General features: G+C 40.9%; 1 protein-coding gene across 1 annotated transcript in view; it reads right to left on the bottom strand.

The window, feature by feature from the left end:
- PCSK2 (proprotein convertase subtilisin/kexin type 2) overlaps positions 1-24,456 on the bottom strand; it is a 111,302-nt gene that overhangs the window by 74,369 nt on the left and 12,477 nt on the right. The window contains exon 2 of the mRNA XM_051613303.1: positions 14,820-14,924. Within this exon, the coding sequence (XP_051469263.1) occupies positions 14,820-14,924 (105 nt within the window). The remainder of the gene's footprint in view (positions 1-14,819; positions 14,925-24,456) is intronic.

Below are 24,456 nucleotides of genomic sequence, written 5' to 3'. Positions count from 1 at the left end.
ACTAACAACCAAACCAAATAATTTATATTCCCTTTTCCAGCTTTTTATCTAACTAGCTTCCTCAAAGTAGAAGAAAAAAAAACCACATATATTTATAGTTCATCTTCTGTATGTAAACTGAGCTACCCACTCAGGCTAAAAAATGACTGTGACACAAAATCTTACAAAAGGTTCCAAACAGAGAAATTGAAACAAAATAAAACTTTTTTTTGCTAAATAAAATAGTTTGGTGCAATAAAATATTTTTAGCCTGATTCAATATTTCAAATACGAAAATGTAGATTTTGTTTCTGTTACTTTGCGACTGCACTATTAGAAATGAAATTAATTGAAGTCTTAAAAATAATGCTCTTCTTTAGGAAATTAACCTTTTCAGTTAGTTGATTGCCTGACAGAAAAAAAATTCATAAGCTCTTCTTACAACATGCCCTGCATTGCTTGGAAAAGGACCCTTGAGATTTATGAGTTATGAACATGGCTAGATCTGGAAACAAGGAACTAAAAGTTTAACATGGAGGTTTCCCCTCCCTCTTTTCAGAGAGTAAGAAGTCCAAACTTAAATCCTCTTCCTATAGCAATCAAGGGAATTATTCCAAGAAAAGCTTATGTCCCAAAATAAATAAAATTAATTCCCACTAATATATTCCCAGGAGAACATCATAGTTGAGAAAAAAAATAAATAAAGCAAGAACTGTTCAATTATATTAGTATATCCTGGCCTACAGAGAGTCAGCATTTTTGTCCAAACTCTGCTTATTGCACCACGGTATTAGATCCATAAAATGTGTGAGGCAGGTTATTAGAAGAGTTTGACTTGTTCTGAGTTGGAAAACACAGCAATTATAATGGTACCTATAAGGTTCATAAAAGGTATTGCACAATTTTAAGACATTCTGCAGACACTGACTAGAACAGAACCTCTCCAAAGAGCAGAGAGGCTGGGATAGCAGCTGCCAACTCCTAGTTTCCTTGGGAGAAAATACCTCCAGGCATAATAGTGCTGACTTTGACAGAATCACACCTAGGACAAAATGGAGGTTCCAGTACCTGAAGGGGCCAACAGGAAATCAGGAGAGGGACTTTTTAGAAAGGCTCATAGCGACAGGACAAGGAGTAAATGGCTTTAAACTGGAAGACAGCAGATTTAGATGAGACATTAGGAATAAATTCTTTCCTGTGAGGGTGGTGAGATACTGGAGCAGGGTGCATGGGGAAGCTGTGGATGCCCCATCTCTGAAAGAGTTCAAGGCTGGACTGGATGGAGCTTTCAGCAACCTGGTCTAGTGAAAGGTGGGGTAGATGACTTTTAAGGTCCCTTCCAACCCAAATCATTCTGTGATTCTCTACAAAAAGTAATTCAGTGATCCAGAAGCTCTTCAGTGGAAGGTTGGCTGAGCACCAGGGAATTCAGTGGCCTAGCACAGATGATAGGCTCAGGACTGGGTTTATCATATTTGTCAGATGACAAAGCCTAGTTAGATGGGAAAGAAATATAATGAATCACTCAGACTCCAAGACAAAACCCAGGGCATCTCCTCACCCCAGTGGCTTATTTTATTTTTCAAGTTCTTGGTGAGGATACAACCAATGCATCCAGACTTCCTTCAAAGAAAAGAAAGAGGAGAGCATGTGGAGGTGGTGAGGAAGAAAACAACCAGCTACTAATGTTGAGCATAGCACTGCAGTGTTACATAAACTAAAGCCCAGCAGTAATCAGCTTAGTGACACTGCTGCAGGACCAGGAGTATAAAAATAACTACATCTGGCAACTCTGGCTCTTCTGAGAAGACTTCACATTTGCAAGACTCATGGATCCCTTACCATGTATTCCTCTGTATGAAAGAATAATGCTTGGAATCAAAGATAAAATTAATGGCAACAGACTATTTAGATTTAGGAAATATTAAGTCTGTACACATAGTAACAGTGCATTTCTTTTTAGCACTCAGACAGTAGATGGTTATCAATATAAAACATAAAGCAGAATCTTCACATAAATGTGGCCATTCAGCTATCACTTCATACAAGCAAAGCTGTAATACTGACCAGAGACCATTTATGATAGTACAGAACTGATATTATGCTAAGAATAAGAAAAAATATGTAACATGGACAAGCTTTGGTATTTTGTAGTTTTTCCACAATATTTTATTGTACTCAGTTCTATTCTTCTCCACATGGAAGTTTGAAAGGCTGAGAAGTACCATTCAGCTTCACCAACCCATGACATACATATTAGCATTTTAATTACTATTGGCTATTCTCAGCTGTTAGATGCACCCATTTTCAGAAAAGCCATGTTCCAATGCAGCATCAAATAATTACTGCAGAAAACTACTCAGCAACAATTTAAATCTAAACCTTTAATTCATTTCCAGTGTATCTCCAAATATGCAATCAACTTTCTCTGACCTTTGTAAACCCCTTTTTGTATTCATGGAGTGCATCATGCACACAAGCAATGATTGCACAGATGTATTTATAACTCCTTGTTGGCTTCTGGGTTGTTGAGTTGGTGGCAAAAGAAAATCAATATAACACTTAAGATATTGCATATACACTTTGAAGATCAAGAAACACAGAATGCTTATAGCAACAGTATTTTGGAACAGACTGCAATAAACCAATAGACTGAAATGCTGTTCATCAAGAAAACACTCATCAAATTTTAAATGAAAGCAAAGCATGTTTAACACCATGAGTGGATGCACTACCTAATGTATTATATTATACAGTAACACATGCCATTACATTGATTCTTTTAGCTTCAGCCTCCTAGTAAAAAGAGGCTGTTGGGTTTTTTTCTTAATGCCACAGTCCTGCGATGCAAGCCCTGGCACAGCAGGCTCAGATACCCCAGAAAACTACACAAAAAATGTTCCAGTCCTCTCTTGCTATTGATTTAACTGCACATCCTTAGCTACACTGCTTTTTATTTCTTGCCCGTGTCATATACAGTAAACGTTCTGAACATCTAACTGGACATAAAAGAAACTCAGTCACTGTTTTAACAGTTGATTTTCTGAAGTCAAAAAAGATATAAATAAACTGCTATAAATCTCTTTTGTTTCATTCTAAACCTACCATGTTACAGGCTAAAATACATGGGAATCATATACTACCAGGTACAATATGTTAACTAATCCTATATTCTTCTAAAGTATATGTTTCCAATCTTCCAAAAGGGTTTAACTCAAAGGAAGTTTTCCGGTCTCCAACATACCAAATTTTCTGTTAGGCTTAGACGTTTGCCAAAAGAAAAGAGACTCTAAGATGTCTTGCATTGCTCCTGATGAAGCTTTTATGCATATTGAAGGCAAGGAAGTATAGCTGAATACACGTGCTTTCAAAACTGGAAGAGAAGTTAACTCTGAGGATGGGCTTACACATGGGTGGTCTGGATTCTGTCATAGCTCTAATGTTAGTGACCTGGGAGAAGAGAGCACTTCTGAGGTCACACACTTTGTGCCATCATCAAGCACAAGTGCTCCCAGGCCATGACTGACTCTTCCAAGTCAACGCCCACCATCCTGAACTGAGGCCCAGCAAGAGGAAAGGAAAGGGTCACCACATAGGGACAGTATATGTTGTTACAATGACAGTCCAGAGAAGGCAAAGATAGCATTCGGCAGCTGCTTTCCTTCTCACCAACACAGGCTGCAGATGGTTGGAGCTTCCTGAGGGAGATCAACCAATGCTACATCCATACTGACATGCATACGACCTTCAGCAACTGCTAGCTCAGCACATCAGAGCACTGCTTTTCTCGTCTGAAGCTGAACCAAACAAAACTTGTCCCAAACCAAAGCAAACTTATGCAGCACCCTAAACTCCATGTTAATCCAAAGTCCCCGGCTCACACTCTCCATTCTTCTCAACAACCTACTAACAAAAAAACATAAACCACATATTCTCACCACTGCCTCTGCTTTTGTTATAACATTAAACAGACCCCACTGAGGATTCAAGGCTGGAAATTGCACAGACAAATAACAAAGGCAAGGCCTGCTCCACAAAAAAACAGACTATTCATCAGGCAGGAAACAAGAGGGAGACAGGGAAAAGCAGAGGGAGACTGGGGAGCAATGCTGCAGTCAAGAGAACAGACATCAACAATAAAACAGAAACCTAACTAATGGCAGTCCAGCTATTTACAGGCAGCAGAGACTGAATGTGATCACCAAGTTTTTGTAAAAATACTGCATTTCCACCTGGTTACAAATATTTTTTGAGGGATTAAGTTCATTTTATTGCCATACCCCACCTTATCCCAAACATCGTGCTCAGCAATACAAAAATGATAGTGTGTGACTTGAAGCAAGAGGTCATATCAACCATCCAAGGGCCGCAGGGAGAAATGGGCCATGCTTGAGTCAGTTATGATCACTGCCTAAACTCATCTTAAAATCACTGACCACATGGACTCCATGGCCCCCAATGGCACCAGGACTGCAGTGAGTCAGTATTTTTATTTTTGGAAAATTCTACATGAATCTGCACAGCATCATCATCACTTATCAGTCTATTATCTTGCAGTACACATTAATTTACTTTTTTTTCTAATAGTTTTATCTTACCCTGTAATTTTAGTCACACACTAGCTCTATAAAAGACACATGTATGCTTGTTTGATTCCATTTTGATAGTCTGTTATTTTACTATGTGCAGATAATGGTGCTTTTTCATATAATATAGCTATAGGGAATTTCCAAAATTCTGTAATGCTCATGTTGATGGGATCGGTTTTTCTCCTCCCTGTAGCTGTCTTTCTAGTTACAAATAGAAATAATAGATCAATTCAGCTTAGCTTTTATGTCATGCTGGATATAACTGCATTTGCCCCACTAGCAAATTGTTCGAAATATTTAATATTCTGTACTCTAAAATGTTGTGATATTTCACATTAGAACTGTATTGCACATCACAACTACAATATACATATACAGTCGAAACATAAGCCAGCAATGCTGCACTTAACACCAGGAATTCAAATTGGAAACTGGGAAATTCTTCAGTGTGTATGCTTAGCATACCCATCCTGCAGTGAAGAGGAGTACTGTGTCAACCTAAGTGACAGCTTAAATATCTGAGTGGCTCCAGGCCTCATTATTTTTTATATCAGTGAGTTCTTTTTATTCTTATTGTAGAAACTGACTCCTATGCAAGAATTGTGATATCTCAATTAAAAAGCAGCTAAGTGCTTTACAGCTGAAGTCACTGCTGGTCAGCAAAGCAAAACCTAGCTGAACAGGGCTTTTCAGGAGTAGGTAATCTGCATCCAACCCTTGTTGTGCACATATAGAGCCTACAAAGGATTTGGACAACAAAAGAATCCGTCAGATTCAGTTCTTGAAAAGCAATCACAGGGAATTTAGCAATAATTATTTGCGGTGGCAACAGCCAGGCTACCATACTGCATATAGCAATGAACCAAACTTCCTACTTCACCGAATTTCTAGCATTTTTCTTTTGACATTAATCATAGACAAACTATTGCGTGCCCTAAGGACCAGTTTATCCTCTGCACTCCAGAGGCTCAACAACACCCCCTTACTTCTGCCAGCAGTACAAGAGAGGTAAAGTAATGTGAAAACTTTTCCTTGCATACCAGACACCTAAATCTCCACTTTACAGTCATGTTGATGTCTTGTCTGGAATGACAAAGATCATACAACACATGTAGCACATTTCCTACAATTACTTATCTTTGTCCTGCTCGCTATATGACCCTTTCTCTTTTCACATCTGAACTGCAGGTTGAATTCCACCTTCCCATGAACTGACTCTAACTGCATCTGACTGCATATGCATTTTTTATTTTTTTTAAAGTGTGCTGTAATGTCTGCTTCTTCTTCCTTTTCATCTTCTCAGATAGCCTGACTCATGAACCTGAACATTTAAATAACAATCCACCAACATCTGCAAAGGGTCCAAATATCATAAAAGCAAGACACTTCATTTAAGTGTTAAGATCTCAGAAATAAGACATACAGCAGATCAGTCATCAGATGTTCCAATACATAAAGTTCACTAGAGTTTCCTCAAGAAAATATATTTATGGTTTTTTTCTTATACTGCTTGCCAACTGGCTTCATTATGAATTAGAAATACAAAATCCTCGAAAAGGTCTCTGAGCTGGATGTAAAAGCAAAACAAACATAGTTCAAAATTATGTTGACTTGAAAAAGTTATTAATACAAGAACAGACCTCTCTGTGAACTGGAACAGACTCTTGGAACCCCTTCCTCAAATACTCTGGATAAAGTGTTACATCTTCTGCTAGAAACAGAAAAACCAAAGATGTGTTTGGGGAAGACACACTGCCAGTTTTCTGCACAATATGTTGAGCAAGTTGAACATGAGCCAAAAGTGTGCCCTGGCAGGCAGGAGGGCCAACCGAGTCCTGGGGTGCATCGAGCACAGCAGAGCTAACTGGTTGAGGAAGGTGATTGTCCCACTTTACTCTGCACTAGTGCGGCCCCATCTTAAGCACTGTCGCAAGCTGGTACCGGGGGGCTACCGGCTGTCAGGTGCTTTTGTGACTCCCCCTCCCGATGTGGAGGGGTTGTTGAATAAGACCGAGGGTCACATGTGGCACTCGCGTCTCATGGAGGAACGGCCACCGCGGGACCGTATTTCAGGGTGGTAGTTAGGAAGTACCCCCACCCCACCACGCTCAGAAATTGCCTCTAAAACCAAGGTTTGCTCCACAAACTAATCAGTTTATTAAGGGTTAACACAAACTAAGGGATGATATTTAGGGAAAATGCAAATGTGAATGGTTACCAGGGATATATATATATACACATACATACATACAGTGAGAAAGTGTCCTTTAGGGAGGTAATGCAAAAGGTCCTGTGCTTTTAAGGGAGAGGGTTAAGGACCAAAGGGAGGAGGGAAGGAACCCGACATCAGTCCTGCTTAAGAGGTCACGCTGTGTGTGCAAGTATGAGGAGAGGAGTGTGTGTGTGTGTGTGTGGTGATGTTACCCTCCGGCTTGTTCCCAAGGCTCCATTCCCAGCGGCAGCATTGGTCGGTGGCCCCGTCTCACCCGGCAGGACGGCAGGTCCATGGTGTTGGAGGGGCAGCCTCTCGGCAGCGGGTGCAGCGGCCGCGGGTTTCCCCTCCAGCGGCAGCAACACGGGGGGGGCTCCGGCCCCGACCCCAGGGCTCGGGACCCCGGCACGCTCGGTGCTGAGGCTCAGGCTGGACCCGGGGCAGGCAGGCAGGGTCCCAGCACCAGTGTCCGCAGCAGGGGAGTGTCCCACGCAGAAAGTGTCCTCAGGGAGGAGGGAAGGGCCCACCTGCTGCCCTCGCCACCTTTGATACCCCCTAACCCACCTGTCCAGTCAGTGTCACTGTCCAGAGCCAAGGAGCGTCCATAAGCCCCAGGTTAGGGTGGTGACTATCAGGGGCACAGGATGGCTTGTCGCCCATCCTTTCTGTCCCATACCACATCTGTTGTTTTGGGTTCAGTTGTCCTTGAGAAGCAAGTCTGTTTTAGTTTGTTAGCTGGGGATAATCAGGAGAGGCCTTCGCTGGCTTAAAAGGCATTTTGTTTAGACTTATGCGGGAAAGAAAAGAACAGTTTCCCACAAGCACTCTGTGCAGTTTCAGGTGCCGCCGTACAAAAAGGATATAAAGTTACTAGAGAGCGTCCAGAGGAGGGCCATGAGGTTGGTGAAGGGTTTAGGGGGGATGCCGTATGAGGAGCAGCTCAAGGCACTTAGTCTGTTGAGCCTGGAGAGGAGATTGAGGAGAGACCTCATCGCAGCTTATTGCTTCCTCATTAGGGAAGAAGGAGGAGGAGTAGACGACCTCATCTTTCTGGTGACCAATGATAGGACCCGAGAAATGGTAGAAAGATGTGCAAGGGAAGGTTTAGGTTGGACATTAGGAAGAGATTCTTCACCCAGACGGTGGTGGAGCACTGGAATACGCTCCACAGGGAAGCAGTAATAACACCAAACCTGACACTATTCAAGAAACACTTGGACAAAGCCCTCAGGGACATGGTGTGAACTTTAGGGTTGTCCTATTCTGGGGTGGGAGTTGGCTGTCCAAGGAAGTGATTGAGCCACCATCCCTGGAAACACCTAAAAAGACAGATGTGGTGCCAGGGAACAGGGTTTAGTGGCGGATGCAGCAGAGTTAGGGTAGTGGTTGGACTTGACCTTGAAGGTCTTTCCCAACCAGAATGATACTGTGATTTTGTCAGGATGACTGATGACAAAACCACCTTTGGTTCTTGTTTGGTGAACAAGCTGGCAATGCAGCTTCAACCAATAGTGTGTAGGTTTTTCAGCACTGGAAAAGAAATTTCCTCTAATGAGTTTTCCTTAGCTGTTCAATATTTATTACAGGTACTTAAGCAGAGCTTTTATTACTTAATGTTCCATTTCCTTCCAAAAGGATAACACCAATGCTCATGTAATGCTGCCCTATAGTCTCATAAAATTGATGGTGGCTCCAAACTTCTCCTGGACATAATCCTACTAGCCAGCCAGCCCCACGATAGCATCTATTAGTGCAAAACTCTAAATAGGCTTCACTGAGAAGTCTGCCACCACTACCATCTGCAGCTGAAAACATTTTCTCCTGTCTCTCTACCCTAAGGCACACATCCACACTTCCCTGCAAGGCAGAGAACTGTCTAGGTCCTGAAGCCTCGCCCCAAGATTTGAGACTGGGTAGCAAGTCTCAGGCACTACAATAACTTTATATAATGTTTACCCCCACAGAGGCTGAAAGTTTTGTGTAGATCCGGGGTCACTGCTATGGTGAATTGCACTACAAAGGGAGTTAACAGCACAATTACAAAGTGCACAGGGTCAAGTGCACTTATGGGTCAGAATTCCGTAAGGTATGGATGTCCATGAGAGCTGGCAATCTTCAAACAGTTCTTCCTCCAAGCCCAAGACCAGTGCATCCCTATAAGGAAGAAATTAAGCAGAGGAGGTAGGAGACCTGCACGCATGAATAAAGGTCTTCTGGAATAATTTAAACAGAAGAAGAAAATTTACAGAATGTGGAAAACTGGACTGATCACTTGGGAGGAATAAGGGAATGTAGTCAGAGAATGTGAGGATGCAACAAGGAAAGCTAAGGCCCAACTGCAATTAAATCTGGTGAGAGGTATCAAGGACAACAAGAGAGGTTTCTTTCAGTACATCAATATAAAGGGAAGACTAGGGGAAATGTAGGCCTGCTGATGAATGAGGTGAGTGCCCTAGTGGCAGAAGACTTAGAGAAGGCAGAGTTATTGAATGCCTTCTTTGTTTCAGTCTTCACTGCTAAAGCTGCCCAGGGAGGCTATGGAGTCCCCTTCTCTGGGGATATTCAAAACCTGCCTGGATGCAGTCCTGAGTAATGTGCTCTAGGGGATCCTGCTTTAGCAGGGGAGTTGGACTAGATGATCTCTAGAGGTCCCTTCCAACTCTGATAATTCTGTGTAATTCTATGTAAATGTTGGCCCTTTCCCATAGGATTTCGGTATTGTTGCCTGTTTGCTCTTGGAAACAAGCCAGCTTTTTCTCAGAGGGAAGAAGCATCTTGGAATACATTCCAAGTTTTTATCTGAAGCTTATCAGGAAATGAAAATCACTAACACTGACCAGGAAGAAGAGAAATGAAGATGTGAAGCGTGAAGCAGGAGTAAAGATGCCAAACACAGACATTTTATTAAAAATAACTAAATTGTTCTTACAGCTATGTCACAGGGACAGAAGTGCCTGCCCCCAGTATCAGAAGGCTGGAGAAGCAGAGATCTGACCAGATCTGCAAGAAATGTCACAGTGGCTCCTACCCTTTGCATCCCCAGGTCACTGTACTGTGCACTTGCTGGAGAACCGGGCAGCAATGAGGAAAACTGAGTTCTCCTGATCTTATCAGGAAGATTTCCATTTATGCAAAGGGAAAGATTTGTGTTGGCATCTAAGAGAGTGAGGCAAAAGGCTCCACCTTTAACACCTCTCAAGCCTATCATTAATGCTGTCCGAAAGGGCACTGAAAGTTGACTTAGATTACACTGCTGTTGCTAAAGGCTGCTGCTTATTACATGGCTGTGCTCTTCCCAAGCTGCCAGTCCTCTTCCTCCCTGTTGAAGGCGACTATGGATGAAACATCCATCTCTGGTGGCACTTGGCAACACCCCTGCCTGGTGTCACAGGGCACTTCTGCCTACACAGGTTGCAATGATCTGACCACAAGCCAGACACGTTAAGGGGGCACAGGAGGGATCTGAGGCAAGCAAGGATACAAAGATTCTGATGTATTAATTAAAAGCTCGGATCCCCTGCATTTAGCATCCTCTTTTTTCCCTTGTCCCATGACACAAGCAGTTTGGAAATACTCTTAACCCTGGGCACCTACGGCATAGGCCTTGAAGAACCTATATATCTGCCCTCCCCAGACTCCTGTACCAGCACAGGTAACAGACAAGTTTCCTTTTCTAATCCCTTTTGCAACATAACAATTGCCATCACCGCAATGCCTATTTCCAAAGAAGTCATCCCAGTAACAAACTCGCTCAGTGGAAGATTTTCATTTCACCTTCCCTCTCCACACATATATATTTCATCCCCCAACACCAACACTGATGCGCTCACATATAGGTACCAGTAATAGGACTCAGCTCTTCTCTGTATATTAAAGCCTCTCTCTTGAGTGGGATTAATCTTGGCAGCTGTCTGACAGGAGAGACTGTGTGGGAGGAAAATGGTTTTATCTGAAACTTGAAAGAAAGCAAAATAATCTTTGAGAGAACAAACTATGTTTCAACTCTTGCTCCTTCAGTGGAAGACTATTTACTAACAGAAAATACCCAAGAACAGCCAAAATACACAAGTATTGCGCTGAAAAGCAAGATAACAACAGTGCATTTTTTCTTTCCTATCACTTACATGGCCACTTTTCAAAACATTTATTAATAATACAACTGAGTCTCTCCATAAGAGGCCAGAATCTGAGTCAGTTTTGAAAATGAAAACGAAGCAAATCCCAAGCTGGAGCAGGAAACATCTCTGCCTCCCATTCTGCTTCTACTGTACTTTCAGAGACAGGAAACCTAACATGGCAGCATGAACTATCTCTGAATTTCTGATTTGCTTTTCCAGAGCAATCACACTGATGAAACATACCACTGTTCCTCATAATTAAAAACAAAGTCTGCTTTTACAGAAAGTATATTCCCCTCTGCTTGCGGGGGTGCTTCCCCCTGGCTCTAAGGTTGCATTATGACCTGCACCTGGGAGGCAGCATGCTTTGGTATGAACATGGACACCCTGTTTTGTCTCTCCAGTCTATCCCTGTGCTTCTCAATGTGCTCCTCAGCTCCAGGGCTGGCTCCACACATTAATCACTCAACCTTTTTTCATCACTCTGGGCTCTTGCTCCAGCCTGTTCCATTTACTCTCTCCTCAGCTTCATGCTGAGATTGGTCCCATCCTACTTAGACTCCTCACTGGTTTTATGTTGCTGGGGGTCCTTGGCCACTGCTGCCACCCTCCTGCTTCCTGTGCCCACGGGTCAGGGCAAGGACTGCCTCCCTGCTTGCAGCTCCAGGGCCAAGTACAGCAGCTACTTCAGTGAAGTTTCCCAAGGCAAACCAAACCTAATGGCTGACCTTTTGGTCTGAAAAATTTCAGCTTAATTAATAGATAAAGGCAGATGAAAATGCAATTTTGCATGGCGAATGCTGGATATCTTGCTGCTATGTCTTATCCACTTGAAATTCCAGGTTCAACATGTAAATATGTTAAAGAGACTTTTCTCCCCCCCAAAAAAATCTGTTTGGTCCCAAAGGCACATACAGTAAAATAACAAAATACAAGTGCACCTGGAAATAATGGAAATTCGGAACTGGCATAAAAGAGTTGTTTCTGAGCAAACCTCTCCTGGGAGTTTCTCTGTACCTCAGAGAATGCAATTTAAATAACTAATCAGTCTCCATTTGAAGCAGTTCAGTTCACTGTGGTGTTTGTCATCCTGACGATGCGGATCCCTGAGAGGTTGGTACTGACAGCAAAAGCCACAGTGCTTCATGTGCCTGCACTTCTTTCTTGAAGAGTTCACTGGCACAACACACTTTATGACACTATTACATATGCCTTCACCTGCTCCCAGTACTGCTTCAGGCTTCAGCAACACTAATGCATTAAATATTGTCAAAACAATCATACTTGAGGCTTCCTCAGAACAAAGATTCAGTTCTTGCAGGATCTCTAGGAATGCATCTTAGTAATGTTCCATTTCCACTCCCTTAATAGCAATGATGTTTATCTCACCATCGCTGCGTATGTTTAGCATACCTCCAAATTATTTTGGTAAAAACATCCAGTACATTTTACACAAAGCTTTTTCGAGCATTTTAAAAGACACGCAGAGCATGAAAACGATGCAGTAACCTGTTTGCATAGTGCTCTGCCATCTCTTCCCCTCAAACCTTGAAATTCTGTCACAGTTCCTCAAGGGACTTATTTGATTAAAGAACATTAATTAATTGAGTGAACATCTGTGCTGTTTTTCAACTAATAATTAAAATTAGCTAGGAATTGTAATCTCCTTAAAAGTGAAAAGCATACAGAATAACTGCAGCCCACTTTCTGACAACATTTGGGTAGGGCTAAGCAACTACAACATTTACCATAATGGTTCCTGAGAGATTTGTAAGGCCATGTGGTGGAAGTTTGCTTCCTGACTAGCCTGGCAACAGGAACATTTTATTCTTGGCTTTAACATATTAACTATGACAGTGCTGACATTTGTTGCTAAGTAAAATTGAATGTAAATAGTCTAGAAGGCTGCCATTAAATTTGGAAATTATTTTTGGAGTCTGAAATTAAGTACTGTCAACACAACTCATGTTTCCACTTATAAGCAAACATGACAGGAATTTTAATGACTTTTCCAAACTCCACCTATGTAAGAAAGGAAATAAGAGTGATTCTTTTTTATTGCTCTCAAACTGTGTTACAAAAAGCAACTGACCTATATGGTACCATAAGGGCTCAAGGACTATCCAACAGTCAAGAGCAAGTAGGAGGCCTAGATGAGAAAATGTTGTGTTACACGTGGAAATAAAATGTTGCTTTCATCCCTCAGGCTAACCTGTGAGGTCAGGATACACCCGGGATCATCCTTCTCCTCACAGGGGAGATATCCCTGGTTATTTAAACAGAGTGCTTTACTCCCAGAGATCTAAGTAACGAGACAAGGAGAGCTGAGCCATTGGTATGCAGCACCAGGAAGAAGTGGAGATTAACAGCAAAAATGAGATTTCATTGCACATTACAGAAGCCAACTAAGAGTCTAGAGAGCACAAATATCAGATGACTGCAAAGAGAACATCTCTGAACAAGGAGGTAGATTCATTTAAGCTGTTTTTAATAGCACTGCAGACACTTCGTCTAGAGGTAGTGCAAAAGCCAGTCCAGAATTAGTACAGGAGTGCTCAGCCATGCAATACTGAGGCTGCAATGAGAACTGATGAATTCATACAAATAGCATTCACCAACTGTAGACAGTTTCTGAACAGTTTACTTTCCGATTCCTGCTTGGTAAACAAAACAAGGGAAGCCTGAGAGTTTCTATTCAAGGCAGGTTGAATGGGTCTCTTCCTTATAGCCCCTCAGCTGTAGCTGGCACCAGCTTCAGAGAAGGGGTCCAGGAAGAAGTACCTCAGAGCACTGGAAGACCAGCAGCAGCCCCAGGAACCTGTCAGCCCTTAGGATCTCAGGATGAAGTGACATGGGCAGGCAGCAACTGGAACCTGTGCGGTTCACTCACATGGCTCCCAGCCACAGAAGCGACCAGCTGTGTGCATCCCAGTTGGACCTCAGCCCAGAAACACTTGAAATTTCTGCAGAAGTAGGAAAACTGGACTGGGAATACATCAGACTTTGCTTGCCCTCATGTCACAGCAACAATTAGGATCTTAGTTAACCTATTTTTCTTTTCATCCTGCTCAATTTTTCATTTTCATAGGTGTTCCAATACCATATAGTATTTGACAATAAAATTCCACCCGAAATAAATTGTTCCCCCTTCTTTTTTGCTCACAATGCAGGGAGTTTAAAGCCTACTGAAGGATTAAAAAATAATCCATTTGTTATCATGGTATCATTCCTCAGGTTTATCCACTTTCTTTGGGCAGTAAATTGAGTTTTTTGTGCTACTTGGCCTCACTCCAGCCCAGTATTATACTTGTGTAAAAACTCTGAAGAAACAAGAATTTTCTAGTGTTAGTTCATAGTCTTCTGTAAAATGTACCTCCCCTTCCTGTTTGAGAGGTTTATGCTGAAAACTGAGCACATCATTTGCAGACTGAGCAAAAACCTCTAAAAGTAGTACTGAAGTTTGACAGCATATAATCTTAGCATCTTGGGTGTACGTCATTCCCTGAAAATAAGTGTCAATGTGACTCCAGACAAAATGCCACCATTCACACCACAGGGTGTTCCTGGCTGGATAACCCACAGACTAGCAGGATGCATGGGGGGACAGGACTGTGGGGTGTACTGTGGATGGCCCCACAGTCCAAAGACAGAGTGCACTGATGTGTCCTGCAGTCTATGGCATCACTGAGTCTTACCGGAGAAAGGACAGATCTCAGAGAACATAAGAACATTTGTAGTAGTGAAATAGCAGCTGTTGGAGAGGCATGCCCATGTGGCAGTTACCAAGCTTGAAACAAGCATGAGGGGGGAAATGAAAACAAACATAGTCATAACCAGATTTGATTGTCAACCTGATCTCTTAAAAAATAGTCTGTGTCACAAAGAAAACACAACAGGTGCACAGCATGATGAAACACTTACCCTGGAATCCTTTTCCAGATGAAGCTTGTGTTGAAGACTACGTCTTCTCCTGGCCTTGGCAATGCCATTGTGATAAAAGAAGTATCCACTGTCTAAAAAAGGGAGCTGAGGAAGAGAGAGAAAACACCATTATGGAGCTATTTGATACTAATAAGGATGACAAAGAAAATTTCTACCTGTGAAGTTACTCAGGAATCTACAACATGACATGTGAAGAGTTGTGCCAAAGGACTCGAATCACTCTTGAAAATGTCACTTTTAAGTTACTTTTTAAAAGTGTGCCCAGCAGCATTGAAATGATTTGATACAGGTTTACAAAGTGTAACTTCACTTGTATACACTTGGCATTATTTTCACCTTATGTTTAAGGTCCACTAAGCCAATTTTTCTGAAGTGCATCCCAAGTCACAGGATTATTTCCTATATCCTAAAAAAGCCAAAAAAAAAGAACAAATTATTCGAAATTACCCCAAACTATCCTTCAGAAGTAAGGCATTATGCAAGTGCTTTTTTGAGCCATCATAACACACCTAAGCAGTAAGGCAGAAAGCAGAGTGATTTCCACTCTCTGAGATATATGGTATTCAGAATATGTTCTAAATGTCAGGAAATGGAATGCAAGAATAGCATTCAGAAAACAGACAGCTCACAGTGTGGGAACAGTCTTGTGCAGCTTTACTGTCTTAAGACATTTAGGCATCAAGCAAACACCTCCCGAGGGCTTTCCAGCCTCACCTAAGGCAGATGCATGTCTGTTTTTAAATACATCCCTCTCCACAGGACTGGCAGCAAGCAACTGGAAAGCTAGTAGGAATTTAGCTCTAAGAAGGCTAAAAGGCCTGGTGTTAGGAGAACAGCATCCCACCTCCAGCAGTCAATTAGAAAGCTCCATCTGGATCTCTAAATTTTACAGCTTTTTCCCCCATGCCAACTTCATATGGAGATTCTGTTTGAATGTTTAAATCTAAGCAAGAAATGGTGTATTTTTTTCAAAGAGAAGTTTAGTTTAAAAGTTGGGGGAAAAAAATAAAATAAAAAATGGGCTCATGTTGCGAAGTTATATACCAATGCTGTGAACATTTCAACTTCAAAGGTTAGACTACCCTACATGTAAAATAACTACTTAAAAGAGATATTCCAGAACCACCGTGACAGCCTTGTTCCTCTCCTTTTTATTATCTATACTTCATGATAATACAAACCTTTTAGCTACTGTTCAAACTTCTTCACTGAAAAACTGAGACGGACATCTAGATAGAATATTTATTGTGAAAGCCTGGGTTGAATAAGTCTAGCATCTTTCTGCCATAAACCTAATTCTGTTCCTGTATACTGGCATATACAGTTCACAAATACAATTTTCCTTGTATTAAATTATCTCCCATTTTGTTAAATCTATCACTATATCTGCTGCAGTTCTGGAAATATATTTTGGTATACATGTGGAATGGCGTGGGAATGGATGATTCACAGTGAATTTTGAAAGTTTAAAGTTTGGTTGCATTCCAAAAATGAGTATGTGATTCCCCACACACACACAAAGGCCTTTTTTGTGTTAATTGAAACATTTAATACTAAAGAAATAAAAACATTTCATTTTTGCTTTTAAAATTCCATTGCAAAGTAACTTAAAAAAACCCAAAAAATATTATGCTCTGATAAGGAGACCTCTTTTTAAATGTATAGAAAAGGTTACAGAGATTTTATTAAAATCATTATGGTCTCTTGGAGCTGATTTCTGGGCTGGAGAGATTTTCTGGGCAAATTATCAGAATATTTTCCATTGGCTCCATATACTTGTGAAGAATGAAACAGCTCAGGCAGAAGGAGAAATAAGGCTATGAAAGCTCATGGCAGTTGCCACAGAAATCTCAGATCTCACATCCATCTTCAGAATTGCAGCTCTTAAACCTCAAATTCTGAGTGTAGGTCAAACAAAGCAGACTTGTTTACAAAGTCTAAATCTGACATATTTACCAAGTGGGCAATAAGGTATTTCCATAATCTAGAGTCTGGTTAGTCTGTTTCTTGACTGTCCAGCAAACAGCACACCCCCCTGATGGACACATTACTCTATGCCTCAAAAATATGCAGGGGGAAAAAGTATCTAAATAGCCAGATCAGTTACAGGTTGAAATACATCTCACCATGCTAACCATTACCATCCATTGCAAGCTCTGGCTCAATTACCCCTCTAATTTGCTCGGAGAAATCAGGCTATTTTCCTTCTTTTAATCCCAGTATCAACCATTCAAATCGATTCCAGACAAATATTGATCTTGATGTACTTCCATTAAGGAAGACTCTCAGCAATTTTGAGGATATCTGGAAACATGTAACATGTATTCACTGTTCATTTTCTGTGAAGGTTAATTTCTACTGCCACTACAAATTAAGCAATATATTATATAGTAAACTTTTATAGCCAGTGTGTTCCACTCTGACCATAAGCAAAAGTAATTACAGTCAGTACAAAAATGACCAGATTCACGGACAAAATCATGAATAAGTTTGACTGAGATTATTCCCCAGTTTCCCCAGATATCCCAGTAATCTTTGAGGAACTCACATATTTTACAGTTCACATGGTTTTCACATGCATTCAATGGGATTTGGAAGGACAGACAGGAAGGCAGTGAAGTAAGGCAATATGTGAAATATGTCATGATTGAACACCACACATTGTGAATAATTAACAGCAGAAACCAAGAAGATTGCAGGAAGAATCTAAACTCTTCAGTAACTCCTTGAATGAATGTACACGCAAGAGAATTGAGATGCCAGCAAAAGGCCCAAGACGTCACACGGTGAATAGCACCAGCAACCACCAAAGTGCTCCAGTTTTGGTGAATTCCTGCTACTGAGTCAGTAACTCCTCTGCAGTGACCACATAGCGGGATGCAGGTAGCTCCCAGCAGGGTTCAAATTCCCACTATTAGCTTCTCCAGGAGGTCTACTCTGATTTGGAGCAAATAGCAAAATGAACAGTGCATGTAATCAAGTGAGGCTCCTGTACATAAAAAAACCTCTAAAGTGTCACCAGCAATAGCTACTCTGTAATATTCTCATTGTAAAACTGGAATCGTATTTGAGGAAAATTCCTACTTCAGCAGCAACAGGCTCTGCATGTAACACATTCAGCCTGGTGGCTCAGGTTCTTTCTGCAAGACAGAAGCAAAGCTTCCTGCCACCAGGGAAAAAAAATGGCAATTTTGTAAGATAACTAATTACTGGAAAGCACTTATATTCAAGTGGGGATGATTATTTAGTTAGAAAAGCATCTTCTATTGCCTTGATGTATAAATATGGTCCAATATAAAGTAGGGCTCTGTGAATCTCAGGAGTTACAGACCCTTAGTTACTTGCAGCATTTGTATAAAATTACTGGTGAAAAATACATACAAGCAAAACAAAATTACAAATACGACACAGCAAATAGAGCAAACCCATATATATCCACCTGTCTCCTCCTTCAGATCTGCAGTCTCCTTGTGGCTATTAACAATGCTATCTAAAGTAAAGATGAACTCCCGTTTAACCTCCTTCCTGAAAAGGACACAGAACAGAAAATAACTTTCACAAATTTGGTGTTGAACTAAAAGGAGGAAATAAAAGAGGAGAACAAAATGGCTAGGATGACTGTTCAGTCTAGAAGAAAGCAGGAAATGTTTCGTATTGTGCATGGTTTTAGCACCAGTATCTCTGACTGAGGTATCTTGGCTGTCCTCAGACTACTGCTGCATCAGAGAAGTCCAGGTGTATTTGTTATTGAAATAAAAATAAGCAAGTTCAATTTGCAGTTCCCAACCTTTCTGCACTCTCCTCCTTACATCTGACAATCTTTCATCAGCAAGAAAAGAGAGCAGGAAGTTTACTTTGTGCTGCCCTAGATGCCTTCCCTGGGAAGAAGGGCTGTAAATAGGCAGCTACAACTCTCCCTGCCGGGCATTGCTTCTGGGTGGTCACTCCCTGGTACTGAAAGGGAAAAGGTGTGGGGGCAGGACATCAATATCAGCTGCGAAGTAGTGCAGGGGTTTAAAGAAAAGAAGACACAAAAGGGCTAAATTCAGATACTGTTCCTCATTCTACAACAGCAGGGCTACCTCGGGCAGAGCTAACACTGAAAACAACTGTAAAAGCATCAATGTCACCCGATCTGAAAAGCCTCTCTGTAGCAAAGGTATTACAAAGTAATACCTGAAGTAAATGCTAAAAAAAAAGATAAAATAAAATGAAAAAATATTTTTAAGAAGTTTCATAAAGAGCTGCCAGCAGCATCAGAATTTTACGTGACTCTCAGTAAGAGGTCCAGCATTCACAGCCTGTCACTGGTTTTAAGGGGTGACAAATAAGAACAAAAATAAAGAGGAACCTCAGTCCCTAGGCTTATCTTTAACATTAAATTCTACTGCCTTGCTTCAGGGCTCTATCTGTTCTACATACATCTCACAAGCAAATTAAGGTGCACGCACAAAGCTTAAGAACAGATTGGATGGCCCTCTCTTGTTTTAGTGATCTCTGCCCAGACTTCCCATGCAGCCTTTCATGCTGTATCACATAATGCAGCATCCCTACAGTACACTGCTAGCTTTTGTGCATAATTTCCAATTATTTCTCCCTGATACTCTAATATTCTAAAACTGGCTTACTTCAACCTACTGTTAAGGTTCCTCTCCCAAGAAACCTTTGCTCCTAATGGGAAGCAAAAATCATTTGAGCAAAATCATTTAAAAATACAAGGAAATGGTGATTTGTAACAAGTTAGCTCAGGGTCATCTTCTTTCATCATCAGCAACATCAGCATAAATGGATCTGTCAATGAATGAGATTCATAGAAAGTCCTCAGCCAGCCAGGCTGACAAAGACCCTCTTCAGGGCTCCTTGTCTGCCTTAGCATGAATATGTGGTCAGGCACACAAGGATTCAAAAGAAACCCTTCAGCTCTCAGGAAAAAAAAATAATGCCTAACTCCCAAATAATAATAAAATTTAAAAAATGTTTGTTTTTTTTAAAGAATGTACAATGCAAAACATCTCTCCACCACAGATCCCAAGCACAGCTCTTGGCTTTAAAAGGGACTATAAATCTACACAGGTAAGCTCTTTCATCCCATTACTGCTCAGTAATTACAGCAATAGAAAATAAAACCTAAACCTGGCACGAGTAAGTGTGTTTGGAGCCTTCACAGGCCCCACCAGCCTTATTCCTTCACTTGCCATTATAGCTGAAGCACAGCAAAGTGCCTCCCAGCAGAAATTACAAACCTTTTAGAAACCTTTTCATCCCAGTTTCACCAAATGCACTGAGGATGCTTATAAATATGCAATATGAATTTTTAAACTCTTTCATTTTCCCTCACCCCAATTAGCATTAAAATCGTTTTACTTTTAAATACACAGATGGGAGCCAAGTCTGAAGTCAACAGCACTCACTCACTATAGCGACGAGGGCCATGTAAGAGCAGAGCCAGCTAGAAAGAGGCAGCCCCAAGCATCAAAATAACACAGAACAAAGCATAAGCAAGAAAGGATTAACTGAAATGTTAGGGGAGAATTGTGAAATAGCACAGAGGACTAAAGCTGGGCCAGAGCTTACCCAACATGAAAGCCAGTCCATTATAGCCTTACAGCCCCAGGCAAGGATTTCACCCTTTCTCATTAGTGAGCTATAATTACCCTGAGGGCTCAGCATAAGGATCTCAGGTGGAGCTGGACATCTGCATGAGTTCCAAACAGCCCTGCAAACTGACACAGCCAGGTCCCGGTCTGAGTGTTATGACTCAGTCTTCCTGGCTCGTTTCTCATCGCACCTGAGTCTCATTTAGCTTCCTCCAGCACAGCCCAATCTGCTTGTCTTGGCAAATCTGGCAGGTGGAGGTGTTAGCCATAGCTTTAACACTCCCAAAATATAACTCTCATATTAAAACATCATCATCATCAGATGATCCTTGTAAAATCAACTGAATAAACACACAGTACATTTCTCCTACAAAATAATTCATAAATGCCCGACCTTCAGATGTTTTGAGCTCTGTTCCATGCGGATATCCAGCCACCTCTAGAGGAAATCAGCAACAGGTGGTGGTAATATGAAAGGACCGGAACTACTTAGTTGAGAGATCATTGATCTGTTTGTTCTTCCTATTTTCCAGAAGCCAGTGGAAATACTGCAATATGGATGGTAACAAGGCTACCTCATCCTGTTATTTAGCATATTGGTTATCCTGTAAGAACATGGCAACTTTGCTTAAAAAGTTCTACTAAGTCTTTCTCAAGCCAGCAGAAGTAGTTTCCAACAGCTTCTGACAGGTTCCCTTACCCCCACCATGAAATGTCTTTTCCTCTAGAAACAGTGTAAAGTCAAATGTGATATCCAATGACTTTGCAGAATATATCACTTTGGATCTTATCTTATGCAAAAGGATAAAAATAAAGACTTTTGTCTAGTCCCTCGTGCATGCAGCAACCACAAGGTTAAACAGTTTTCTGAAGAGCTGGACATGAGGAGTTTAGTAAATACAAGGAAGTAAATAGAATAAACGGAACCCGTTGTGGACTGCTGTTACATTTACATGTCCAGTCTGTCCATGTGGAACTCATCTGAGATCCCCAAACCATTCAGAGCAAAACAAAAGAGGCGCTTTCAGAGCATGATTCATCTGACCTGTTTTAGATGGCCATGCTAAAGTGAGAAGAGCAGAGCCCCAGGATAAGCTCTTCAGCTGTCCACATTAAGGTAGATTAGTTCTGATAGTAAATGTGTGGTTCTCATTTTCTCAGCAGTTTTGCTCTTAATTATTACACATACTGCTTCCAAGCACTTAAAAAACACTGCTCCATGGGTTTGGTTTTGAGTTTGCAATATTTTTAATTTAATTTGTAATGGAATGAATCACAGAGCTTTAGCATTTTACTGTATTTATGTCACTATTAAGTTTGTCACTGAAGATCTTCATCCTGCAAACACGTAACAGTCACGTAAGTCAACAGGAGCAAGATTGTGGATTTGCTGATAGTCTTTATCAGGGAATTGGAGAAGCCATTTGAGGCTTTTAGGAGAGTTTTTCTAGTTTATCTGAATGGATCTGTGCTTTTAGAGAGTTTTATCTGTTATTCCAAAGTAACCATAAAACCTATTATTGATTCTTCCACGTGCGGTGTTGAAAGTAGGATACTTTCCAGATTTGGAGAAGAGTAGAATGTTCTTGATACGTGCTAGCACTCACACTAGACGGTCTGGATTAATCCAGATTGTCAGTACCTGAAGTAGGTGATTGTTGCTGTTTGGCTGACAGCCTCAAGTGAAGGCTTAGCAATCATCATTATGTCCTCTTACACAGATGTGGAGGATCCTGCAAGAAGAGCACTTCAGCCAAGTCCTGGGCAACAAGAATTCTGGAGCTCAGCAGCCAGAAAAGCCACCATGAGCATCTTAACAGTTGTGCTGTCATTTCTAGCAGCAACAAATGGCCACTGGCAAATGAGACAGCCCCCTCCAATCATTCAGCTACATGACTCCATGACAACCATACACACAACAGATAAACATACACATAATTTAGAATAATAAAATAATTATGATTCCATTAGAAGTTGGATCAATGGAATTTTAGGAGATAGATATCACTAGCAAAAAATGGATTTTCCACAATTTGGGAGAATTTTACTTACCCTGTTAAAAAAAAATAAAAAAGAAAAAAAGAAACCAAACAAACAAACCATGCCCCCAAAAAACCCCCCAAAAATCCCACAAAAAGACAAACAGAAATCAGACTCCAGACATTCTTTAGAAGCACCTGCCCCTAGCCTTAACTTTCCTAACTTGCTCATGCTAGTAGTGACTTCAAGGCTACATAGTACCTTATAAAGCATATAACATGCTGAATATGTAAAAGTATTTTCAGTGACGGTGTAATAAAATGTGTCACGTGACACTTCTCTTTTGCTCAATTCTCTTTCTTGTTCTATCAGTATTAGCCACTATAAACATTTTCTGCACAAGCTCAGTTAAACTTAATTTTCCTTCTGCTTCCAGGATGGTGAAACCAACCTAACAATAAGGAAGTGGAAGTGTTCAAGGCCAAGATGGATGGGACTCTGAGCAACCTCGTCTAGTGGGAGGTGTCCCTGCCCATGCAGAGGGGATGGAACTAGATGACCTTTAAGGTCCCTTCCAACCCAAACCATGCTATGATTCTATTAATTGCTCCTCCTCAAGTGTGCAGCACAAATGACATCATAGCCAGAAAGCTGGTCTGTATTTGACCCAGTTCTATAGTTCATTTTAGCCTGTGACAGTTAATGCTTTAAGACTACAGAGAAAAAAAGGATGGTACCCCAAACTGATTTCTCCTGTTGTACATTTTATTTCCAAAGGCAAACAAAACTTTTGCTATAAGTGCCTGTCTCCGGCTTGGAGCAACAGGGCTCCAAGGGCTCTGCCACTCTTTCAAGGCTCTTGTGTGTTTTCAAAGCATCTCTTGAGGTCATAATATTCTGTGAAAGTTTTCACACCTCAAATAGCCTTCTCAACAAGATTATTCTATCCAGGACCATTTCATTTGTTTTTCCCTCATCTTTGCTGCTGCTTCACATGGTAGCACTCTGCTGTAGGACAGAATCAAGACTAAAATTCACAAGACAGCAGTTTCAGCATCTTCAGAGATGCTGGTTATCCCCAGTACCTACTAATATTATAAGAATCTCAGGTAATTAAAGCTGTTAGATTGTTTCAGTTGCCTTGCATGTAAAATGGCATAGCCTAGTAAGTACTTGTTTACTTATTTTACTTATTGCTAGGATTCATTTAATTAATGTTTGCACAGCACTATAGACTGTCTATAAAACTGTAACTACAAAATACCAAGTGCCATCGTAAACATATATTAATGGGTACATCTATACATATAATATATATGTATGCAATCAGGTGGCTCTTTAGCAACAGATATTTGGTAAACATTTTAATATGTTTAAATAATACATAATGGAAATCTCTTCTTCATAACAGTGCATCCACCTTAGGGAAAACTCATATTGTAAGACACAGCTTGATTTAGTTATAGTTTGCAAATGGAGGTGACCACAGTACCTTTCTAAATAAGCTGTATTCATCCTGCTGACAGCAACCAGCACTGCTAACGAAAGCTGCTTTGCCTCATCCCTTATCTACCACCCAGCTTTCTTTTAAACACATAACCAAACAGGTTTACTACTATTGTCACTCTGGAACCTGGTGTCATATCGGCTGTAAAAACATTGAGACAAAAGCCATGAGATTAATTTGGCTATTTTTAAACAGCATTAAGACATAGTGTACTCCAGCCAAAAAAGAGGAAGGGGCAAGACGTAGCTACTCAGCGACATCTCAGCAGAGCACTTCAGCACTACTTTTATATTTACATCCATGTAGAAAAGTGTGTAGGACATAAACATACGTGCAAGTGCTCAGCTAACATAGCACCTAAAAGCAACGTCATGAATTCAAGAACTAATGAAGTAGTACTATAAAAGCAGCTCAGATCAAAATGAGCTGGTTACTGACAAGAGCTACTCAAGAAAACACAGAAAAGGTGAATTGAAGATGCTAGCTCTTACCAATACTAAAAGAAGATTCGTAGCTCTTTTTCTATTAAAGA

Source organism: Apus apus, chromosome 3 (genome assembly GCF_020740795.1).
Source record: "Apus apus isolate bApuApu2 chromosome 3, bApuApu2.pri.cur, whole genome shotgun sequence".
Lineage (NCBI taxonomy): Eukaryota > Metazoa > Chordata > Aves > Apodiformes > Apodidae > Apus > Apus apus.
This window is presented reverse-complemented; position numbering and strand designations above follow the sequence as displayed.